The sequence below is a fragment of the Vipera berus genome (genome assembly GCF_964194415.1).
Source record: "Vipera berus genome assembly, chromosome: 2".
NCBI lineage: Eukaryota > Metazoa > Chordata > Lepidosauria > Squamata > Viperidae > Vipera > Vipera berus.
In genome coordinates this window covers 9,604,690-9,615,591 of record NC_138203.1, presented here as the reverse complement: position 1 = coordinate 9,615,591, position 10,902 = coordinate 9,604,690, and the positions used below count along the sequence as shown (strand labels likewise).

General features: G+C 50.3%; 1 protein-coding gene across 1 annotated transcript in view; it reads right to left on the bottom strand.

Annotated features, from left to right (window-relative positions):
• Positions 1 to 5,777: 5,777 nt before the first annotated feature.
• Positions 5,778 to 10,902, bottom strand: part of GALT (galactose-1-phosphate uridylyltransferase) — a 25,747-nt gene continuing 20,622 nt past the window's right edge. The window contains exons 9-11 of the mRNA XM_081319300.1: positions 10,815 to 10,898; positions 8,740 to 8,894; positions 5,778 to 7,784 (exon numbers count right to left, since the gene is read on the bottom strand). Coding sequence (XP_081175426.1) covers positions 7,719 to 7,784; positions 8,740 to 8,894; positions 10,815 to 10,898 — 305 coding nt within the window. The 3' untranslated portion in view covers positions 5,778 to 7,718. The remainder of the gene's footprint in view (positions 7,785 to 8,739; positions 8,895 to 10,814; positions 10,899 to 10,902) is intronic.

Below are 10,902 nucleotides of genomic sequence, written 5' to 3'. Positions count from 1 at the left end.
AGCCTTCCATCCTTCCGAGGTAGGTAAAATGAGGACCCAGATTGTTGGGGGCAATTAAGCTGACTTTGTAATAATGCCGCTGGGGGGGGGTGAAAGCCCTAATAAGCAGGCATATACATAGAATGAAGGCTACTGCTAAGCTTGTAAGCCGCCCTGAGTCTTCGGAGAAGGGCGGGATATAAATGGAATTAAAATAAAAAAAAATAAAAAAAACCTCGGCTCTTTTATGACTCATGGACTTCAACTCCCAGAATTCCTGAGTCAGCTATGCTGACTCAGGAATTCTGGGAGTTGAAGTCCATGAGTCATAAAAGAGCCGAGGTTGCCTACCCCTGGTATAGGATCTTCTGCTTGAGGAGGAGGTTGGACTAGAAGACCTCCAAGATCCCTTCCAACTGTGTTATTCTGTGTGTCTGTGCGTGTGTGAAATTCTCTTGAGGACGTTTCGCTTCTCATCCCAGAAGCTTCTTCAGCTGTGACCGGATGTTGGGGAATGGAAGGATTGATACTCCTTGCAGACCGCTGGTCATTTGCATTCTTTTGGAGAGTCATTGAGGCCACTTGGAGGTTTGTCTGTGTCCTCAGGGTCACCTGAGTGGTGCAAATGGGTGTGGAGTCTTCTTGGAACTGCTGAAAGTACTGTGTTGTAGACTGGAGATAGATGTTGTCATATCCCTCCCCCTCTGTTGAGAGAGGGCTGTTCAATTTTGAGATAGATGGCCTCTTGGAGCCCTCTTTCAAACCAGCGGCCCTCTCTGTCCAAAATGTGGACTTTGCTGTCTTCGAAAGAGCGGCCTTTGTCTTTTAAACGCAGATGGACTGCTGACTCTCATCCTGATGGGTTTGTTCTCCTATCTTGTGCCCTGCGTTTGTGAGGCGGTTGTTTTTCTTCCCCCCCCCCCCAATGTACAGATCTGCACGTCTCACAGCATTGTACAGCAAATACCACATTGCTCAGTTTGTTTCTGGCTGTATCTATCCACCCACTGACGATGGAGCCTTCTTACATTCTCTCTTTTCCTATCAATTCTTGTCCTGATGGAAAGTGATGGGGGGAGGGGAGGGGGGGAAGAGCAGGGAGGGTGCCCGTGTAATGTTCCACCACCGCGCGTGGAGATGACCAGATGATGATGATAAAAATCAAAATCCAATTCGCAGGAACCTTTCCATGAACAGAGGGAGTGAAAGTCTCTTTCAACAGATGCAACCACCCACAAGGGCTGAACTGTGCACACAGGACAGCTGGTGCTTTAAAAAAAAAACACCACCTTCTGGTTATCCTCATCTCCTTTCATTTTGCCCTTCTGGCCTGGTGCAACTGTCCTGTGTCTACTTCCCCGTCCCTTTCCGCCTTTCCGGCTGAGCTGCTTTGAAGGAAGGGGCAGCGAGTCTTTTGCTTGGTCAGGTAGGATGACATTCAGCTGGATTTGGCGTCCTGCTCAAGGAAAATATGACAGATTTGGGGCATCCCAGTCCTGGCCCAGAAGCCAAATTATTCCAACTGCACCAGGACTTGGAATAGGCAAAGTTGACTCACTCACTCTCACTCTCTCTCATCTCTATTTCTATGTATCTCTATCTCTATTTCATCTCTATCTTTTTTCTATTATCTATTTGTCTATGTCACGGATGTCAAACTCGCCACATCACATGACATGTTGTGACATATCGCAAACTTTTTTTGCATTGCTGGAGCTGGGGTGGGCACAGCCTCCACATGATGCAACCAGTCCGCAGGCCGGCAGTTTCACACCCCTGGTCTATATCTTCTATCATTATTTTCTATCTTATCTATCCATCCTCTCTCCATCCATCATCTATTTATCATCTCACGTTATTATGTCTGTCTATCTATACCTATCTAATCTCTATCTATCTATCTATCTATCTATCTATCTGATTATCTATGCATCTATTGATTAATCCATTGATCTATTGAGCTATCAATTCAACCTGTAGCTATCCATCCCTCCATCCACCTACACACCCACTCATCCATTTATCCATCCACCCACCCACACCCCCATCCATCCATCCACTGACACTCACTCATCCATCCATCCATCCACCCACCCACACCCATCCACCCCACCCACCCACTCACACTCATCCGTCCACCCACCCACTCATCCGTCCACCCACCCACTCATCCATCCACCCACCTACCCATCCACCTGAGCCAGCATCCACCCACTGACACTCACATCCATCCAACCATCCACCCACCCACCCACCCTCACTCACCCATCCAGCCACCCACCCACTCATCCACCCACACCCACCCACACCCATCCACCCCACCCACCCACTCACACCCACCCACCCTCACTCACTCATCCAGCCAGCCAGCCACTCATCCACCCACCCACACCCACACCCATCCACCCCACCCACCCACTCATCCATCCACCCACCCACTCATCCATCCACCCACCTACCCATCCACCCACTGACACTCACTCACTCATCCATCCAACCATCCACCCACCAACACACTCACTCACCCATCCATCCACCCACCCATCCACCCACACCCATCCACCCCACCCACCCACTCACACCCACCCATCCATCCACCGACACTCACTCACTCATCCATCCATCCACTCACCGACACTCACTCACTCATCCATCCACTCACCCATCCAGCCAGCCACCCACTCATTCACCCACCCACACTCACTCACTCACCCATCCATCCACCCACCCACTCACACCCACCCACCCACCGACACTCACTCACTCATCCATCCATCCACCCACCGACACTCACTCACTCATCCATCCACTCACCCATCCAGCCAGCCACCCACTCATCCACCCACCCACACCCATCCACCCCACCCACCCATTTATCCACCCACCTGAGCCAGCATCCACCCACTGACACTCACTCACATCCATCCAACCATCCACCCACCCTCACTCAACCATCCACCCACCCACCCACTCATCCACCCACACCCACACCCATCCACCCCACCCACTTACACCCACCCGACACTCACTCACTCATCCATCCACTCACCCATCCAGCCAGCCACCCACTCATCCACCCACCCACACCCATCCACCCCACCCACCCACTCACACCCATCCATCCACCCACCCATTTATCCACCCACCTACCTATCCACCTGAGCCAGCATCCACCCACTGACACTCACATCCATCCATCCACCCACACCCCCATCCATCCATCCACTGACACTCACTCATCCATCCATCCATCCACCCACACCCACACCCATCCACCCCACCCACTTACACCCACCCGACACTCACTCACTCATCCATCCACTCACCCATCCAGCCAGCCACCCACTCATCCACCCACCCACACCCATCCACCCCACCCACCCACTCACACCCATCCATCCACCCACCCATTTATCCACCCACCTACCTATCCACCTGAGCCAGCATCCACCCACTGACACTCACATCCATCCATCCACCCACCCACCCTCACTCAACCATCCAGCCACCCACCCACTCATCCACCCACACCCACACCCATCCACCCCACCCACTTACACCCACCTGACACTCTCACTCATCCATCCATCCACCCACCCTCACTCATCCAGCCAGCCACCCACTCATCCACCCACCCACACCCACACCCATCCACCCCACCCACCCACTCACACCCACCCACCCTCTCACTCATCCATCCACCCACCTACCCATCCACCCACTGACTCACTCACTCATCCATCCAACCATCCACCCAACACTCACTCACTCACCCACCCATCCATCCACCCACACCCATCCACCCCACCCACCCACTCACACCCACCCATCTATCCACCAACACTCACTCACTCATCCATCCATCCACCCACCGACACTCACTCACCCATCCATCCATCCATGCACTCATCCATCCATCCAGCCAGCCACCCACCCCACCCACCCACTCACACCCATCCATCCACCCACCCACCCATTCGACATTCACTCACTCATCCATCCCCACCCACACCCATCCACCCACTGACACTCACTCATCCATCCATCCACTCACCCATTCAGCCACCCACCCCACCCACTCATCCATCCATCCCACCCCCACTCACCCACTCATCCATCCATCCCATCTGTCTATATCTATCTTTTATTGAAGGTTTATAAAGAAAGCAGTATATTTAAAGAAAGGGGGGAAAAAAGAAAAAGGTAATTACTGTACAGGTAGTAATTTCAACTTATGACTACTGTTGGGACCAGAATTTCCATTGCTAAGCAAGGGGGTTATTACACATCCTGATTTTACGACTTTCGACATGGTTAAGTGAACCGCTACAGTTGTTAAGTGAATCGGGCGGTTATTAAGTGAATCCAGCTTCCCCCACTGACTTTGCTTGTGGGAAGGTCAAAAACGGCAATCCCCACGACCCGGGGACAATGCAGCCATCATAAATAAGAGTCCGTTGCCCAGCGTCCAAATTTTGATCAGCATCGTCGGTCCCTTTTTCCCAGTGCCGTTGTAGCTTTGAGTGGTCATTAAATGAACCGTTGTAAGTTGAAGACTACCACTATTTGTTTCTGAGTTACTTCCTGTCCATTTGCACCCCTAGAGAAGATTTGGGGGGGGGACAAGGAAAGGCATTCTCTTCTGCACCCCCTCTTCTTGCCCAAGGGGCAGCTGTTCTTCTGGAAACTGGGGAAAACGTGGCTTTTCCCTTTGGGGATCCGTGGCAGCACCACTTTCTCCCCCAATTTATTTTCCACCTTTTCCTTTAGCCACAGTCCTAATTATTTTCACTCTCCCAATCCTAATTATCTTGATTCTCGCCATCCTAATTATTTTGGTTCAGGCACTGCATCCATTCTGTCAATTCTCCACGCTGCCTGCAGCCTTGTTGGCTTTGAGACAGGTAAGTCCACAACCCACTCCGAGCACCGTCTTAGGGCAAAACTGGCCTTGCGCAGGTAGTCCTCAACTTACAACAAGCTCATTTACTGACCGTTCGGTTACAACGGCACTGGAAAAAGTGACTTATGAACGTTTTTCAGATTTACGACCGTTGCAGCGTTCCCCGGGGTCACGTGACCGAAATTCAGAGGCTCGGCAACTGACTCGTGTTTATGACCGTTGCAGGGTCCCCAGGGTCACGTGTATCCCCTTTTGCGACCTTCTGACAAGCAAAGTTAATGGGGAAGCCAGAGTCACTTAGCAAGAACGTCACTAACTTAACATCTCCAATTATTCACTTATCCACCGTGGCAAGAAAGGTCGTAAAAAGGTCGTAAAACTCACTTAACAAACGTCTCACCTAACAACATACAATTCTGGGCTCCATTGAACAATTAACCAGTGGAACAACCTGCCTCCAGAAGCTGTGGGTGCTCCAACACTGGAAGTTTTTAAGATGAGACTGGACAGCCATTCGTCTGAAATGGTATAGGGTTTCCTGCCTGAGCAGGGGGTTGGACTAGATGACCTCCAGGGTCCCTTCCAACATCATCATCATCATCGTCATCATCATCATTATTATTATTATTATGGTCATAAGTCAAGGACTGCCTGTAATCAGCCGAGAGAAATCTGGCTAAGTAAAATGATCCCACGGCGTCTCTGAACCTTTTTTTTATTTCTCCGGGGGGGGGGAGGAGGGGAGCCCATTTTTACAAAAATAACAAAAACATTTCATTCTTCCCTCCAGCTGGCCTCTTCCGATCATTTTATCTGGAGTCTCCAAATGAATAAAACATCACGCCTTAAAAAACAAATCAAAGCATTTATTGCTCCAGGAAATATATATATGTATATATATATATATATATATATATATATATATATATATATATATTTAGATTCCCTTTTCAAATATGAAATGTATTATTGACTTCAAGTGTTCCGGAGCTGCTGGCTGGACTGAGCGGTGTGGAAAGATGGGAGACCAGCTCTCCCTTCTGGCACCCAGCGTGACGCTGGGTGCAAACACCACCTTCGCAAAAGCGTGTCGGTGAAAATGAGACGATGGCACGCAGCGCTGTTTCTTCCCCCCCCAGCCCTCCCCCCCCCCCGGTCTCCCAATCGCTTTGCCATCACCGGGGAGATTCAATCTCATACAAAGCATAGCAAATCCCATTTGCAAATGGGGAAACAGCCTCAGGTCCTCCACCACTGTTACCAAAGGAGCTGGATTAATGAAAGTTTAGCTAGCGTGAAGATCAGGTGAAGTGCTAATAGCACTTTATAACGCCCTGGTGAGACCGCACTTGGAATACCGCATCCAGTTTTGGACGCCACAATTTTATTTTTTTTAAAAAAAAGGATGTCGAGACTCTAGAAAAGACGACAGAGAACAGCAATAAAGATGATTGGGGAGCTGGGGGCTAAAAACATATGAAAAGTGGCTGCTGGAATTGGGTAAGGTAAAGGTAAAGGTTCCCCCGCACATGCGTGCTAGTCGTTTCCGACTCTAGGGGCCGGTGCTCATCTCCATTTCAAAGCCGAAGAGCCAGCGCTTGTCCGAGGACGTCTCCGTGGTCATGTGGCCAGCATGACTACCTTCCCACCGTAGCGGTCCCTATTTTTCTACTTGCATTTTTACGTGCTTTCGAACTGCTAGGTTGGCAGAAGCTGGGACGAGTAACAGGCGCTCACTCTGTTACGCGGCACTCAGGATTCGACCTGCCAAACTGCCGACCTTCTGATCGACAAGCTCAGCGTCCTAACCCACTGAGCCACCGCGTCCCTTTAGAATTGGGTACGTCTAGCTTAATGAAGAGAGGGACTAGCAGTGTTTCAATATTTGAGAGGCTGCCACAAAGAAAGGTGTGGGGGGGTCAACCTATTCTCCAAAGCACCTGAAGGCAGGACAAGAAGCAATGGATAGAAACTAATCATGGAGAGAAGCAACCTAGAACTAAGGAGAAATTTCCTGATTGTTTGAGAACTATCAATCAGTGGAATGTCTTGCCTATGTATCTATCTATGTATCTATTTCTGAGGAGCTTCCACCCACTGCTTCTTGTCCTATCCTAAAGCGCTTTGGAGGGCAAACGGACCCCCTCTTCCTTGTGGCAGCCCCTCAAATACTGGAAGACTGCTATCATGTCTCCCCTAAGCCCTGTTTTCATTAGGGCAGTCATACCTGGTTACCTTAGCAATTCATTGTATGACAGCCTCCAGAAACCCTGTTCATCTTTGTTGCTCTTCTCTGCCCTCTTCCTAAGGCCTCAGCTTCATTTGGGGCAAGAGTTCAGGAAAAGAGACAACTCCACCCTTACCCCCAAATATTCTAATTTACCCTCACTTCAATGACGTTAATAGTGCCAGTTCTCAAGAGCAGGTTATGACCACAGCCGTCCATCACCAGAAAGAATTCTGGGAGCTGAAGTCCACACGTCTTAAGGCTAAGGAATTCTGGGAGTTGAAGTCCACAACAGACTTCCTCCTCCTCCGAGGATGGGTCTCATCTCCACTGGGCATACAGGACAGGGAGCCTCCAGTTTTGCACAGGACTTATGAGAAGGAAAGACTCCTGGCTTAAATGGTCACCAGTATCACAGTCTTAGTGGAACTGGGCAGCCAGACTGGCACTCTGTCCGAGGTCAGGCAATTCTTGAGAAAACTTCTAAGCAGCCTGTAAGGGCAGACCCCTTACTCTCCAGCTGGGATCCTTCTCCAGGCTCTCTTTGTCAGCAGCTAGGGATCGTCTGACTGACCCACACCAAAGGGGGGAGCAGAGCCACCATCTACCCTAGGGTGCCTCCTTGGTGTCCAGCTTGTAGTGATGGTCAGGGAGGTTCCTCAAGCGTTCAGCGGCCTGTGAGGAGAGAGCAGCATGGAGGGAGAAGAAGAAAAGAATGAAAACAAGGGCCTTCCTCCTTTCCAGGCTGGCTGGCTGAGGAATTCTGGGAGTTAAAGTCCACAAGTCTTAAGGCTGAGGAATTCTGGGAGTTGAAGTCCACACGTCTTAAGGCTGAGGAATTCTGGGAGCTGAAGTCCACACGTCTTAAGGCTGAGGAATTCTGGGAGCTGAAGTCCACAACTCTTAAGGCTGAGGAATTCTGGGAGTTGAAGTCCACAAGTGTTAAGGCTGAGGAATTCTGGGAGTTGAAGTCCACAAGTCTTAAGGCTGAGGAATTCTGGGAGTTGAAGTCCACACATCTTAAGGCTGAGGAATTCTGGGAGTTGAAGTCCACAACTCTTAAGGTTGAGGAATTCTGGGAGCTGAAGTCCACACATCTTAAGGCTGAGGAATTCTGGGAGTTGAAGTCCACAAGTCTTAAACGTTTGCAGACCCCCTGGTCTATTATATCCCTTTCCATTAAAGCTCTGCATTTGCTTAGCAACTTGAATATCCCCAAAGCAGCGTTTGGCCTCCAACTGTGAAGACTGGTAGCCACAGCCCAAAGGCCACACAAAGCCCCCGAGAACTGGTGGGGCCCCCTCCCTCTTCCAACCCTCAGCCTCTCCCTGCCCATTCCCACGGATGGGTTCAGCCATAAATGCTGAAATGTTAAACTCGAAAGGTCCTCGTTGGTCTCTTAAACTTGGCTGTTTTCTTGCAGATGTTTAATCTCCCAACTGGCACTGATGATCTTACCTAGTTGGGTCATGAAACATCTGCAAGCAACCAACCAAGCTCAGAGACCACCAAGGGCCTCACAGTTCAACCCCGAGTTAGAAATATTCTGCATTATTTTAAACTTCTTACCAAGTCAGGTGGGCTACAGCCCCTTGCAGGAGTTACAGCCCATCTCCTAGCTCCCCCTCACCTGCTCGGGCGTCAAGTCCCTCTGGGCCTGAGCCAGCATCTCGTAGCCCACCATGAATTTACGAATGGTGGCAGAACGCAGCAGAGGAGGGTAGTAATGGGCGTGGAGCTGCCAGTGCCTGCAGTCGGCCATCAGGTACGGCCCTGTGGGAGCTCCTATGGGGAAGAGGCAACAAAGAGAGCACAAAGTCAGACCTTAGCAAAAGAGAGGTGGATTGGATGCCAGCTATAATAGGATTTGCTCCCTGTGGCACAGAAAGGAAGGGGACAGCCAAGGTCAAAAGAGAATCCATAAGCCCAACATCCATGAGCTGCCTTCAAAGCAGAGCATGGCCTCTTTACGACCTGTGGATAGGGTAGGGTAGGGTAGGGTAGGGTAGGGTAGGGTAGGGTAGGGTAGGATAGGATAGGATAGGACGGGACGGGACGGGACGGGACGGAACAGAACAGAATAGAATCTGTGGAGACGCAAGAATTCCCACACCTAGAGAGCCAGATGTACCTCTGTAGAGCAGTTTCTCCACCTTGTGCACTTTTAAGATGTGCGGACCTCAGCTCCCAGAATTCCCCAGCTCCCGCTGAGCACTCTGGGACAGTGTTTCTCAACCACAGCCCCTCGAAGATGTGTGGATTTCAGTTCTCAGAATTCTCCAGTCAGCATAGTTGAAATCTACAAGTCTGAAAAGCTGCCAAGGTTTGGAGACTCCAGCTCTAAGCGAATGAGCTATAACAGACCAGCAGAGCTGGCTCGGGGACTCTGGGAGTTGGAAGTCCACAGGGCGTAAAGGGCTCGGGAATTCTGGGAATTTGAAGTCCACAGGTTGTAAAGGGACCACAGTTACCCAACCCTGCTCGATGGTGAGCTGACCAAGGCCTCCATTCTCCCTCTGAAAATCAGAGGGACTTCCTACTCCTTGGGTTCCCCAAGTGGAAGGCTGGTAGGTGAGATGGATAGCTGGTCTCCTCTGGACTTGGGGAAGGGCCACTTTGAGGGGCATACCAAGGGTGGCACAAGCACCACCACGGTTACGCGAGCTGCACCAGCTGCCAATCTGCTTCTGGGTTTGATTCAAGGGGTTGGTTATTGCCTTTAAAGCCCTGCTCTACGGTACAGGTCCAATCCCAATGGGACTGACCGGCACCACTCAGGCTGGCAGAAGAGGCCTGCCAGAGGGGCCAGCCCAGGAATTTCAGCTGATGGAACACCTTGCCACCAGAGATGAAATCTGTCCCCTCTTCAAACCTTCCGGAAAAGCCTTTTTAAAAACTGGCTCTGCCGCTTGGCATGGGGACCTGAAGGAGAAGCTAGAAGTGGTTGGTAGCATTGCTGCCCCACTCAAAATCCATCGTCTTTGACTGACTGACTGACGGACGGACTGAATTTGCCATCCATCTTGTAGCAAACAACTCTGGGTGAAGCAAACCACACTGGGTGAGCTTTTAGTCTGTTCTTTCATCTTTTTGTCACTTTAATCTGGTTTCATATTTATAATTTTCTAATCGGTATGTTTTATTACACTGTAAGCCACCCAGACTTGCCTCGAACTTTGAGAAAGAAAGAAAGAAAGAAAGAAAGAAAGAAAGAAAGAAAGAAAGAAAGAAAGAAAGAAAGAAAGAAAGAAAGAAAGAAAGAAAGAAAGAAAGAAAAAAAGAAAGAAAGGAAGGAAGGAAGGAAGGAAGGAAGGAAGGAAGGAAGGAAGGAAGGAAGGAAGGGGGAGGGAAAGAAAGAGAAAGGAAGGAAAGGAGGGAGGAAGAAAGAAAGAAAAAAAGGAAGGAAGGAAGGAGGGAGGGAGGGAGGGAGGGAGGAAGGAAGGAAGGAAGGAAGGAAGGAAGGAAGGAAGGAAGGAAGGAAGGAAGGAAGGAAGGAAGGAAGGAAGGAAGGAAGGAAGGAAAGAAAAAAGGAAGGAAGGAAGGAAGGAAGGAAGGAAGGAAGGAAGGAAGGAAGGAAGGAAGGAAGGAAGGAAGGAAGGAAGGAAGGCCTTTCAATCCTCCCCAAGACAGCTGCTCCTGTCTCCACCATGCCAGAGGTTTCCCCTCTGTAGCCAGAGGGCTCCGGTCCTTCTCCCCAATGCTCACCGTGCCAGCCCATTGAGTAAGGGAAGGAAACCTGGAACAGATTGTCGTATCGGCTGAGAAGCCTCTTCATGATGGATGCCAGGCCTGC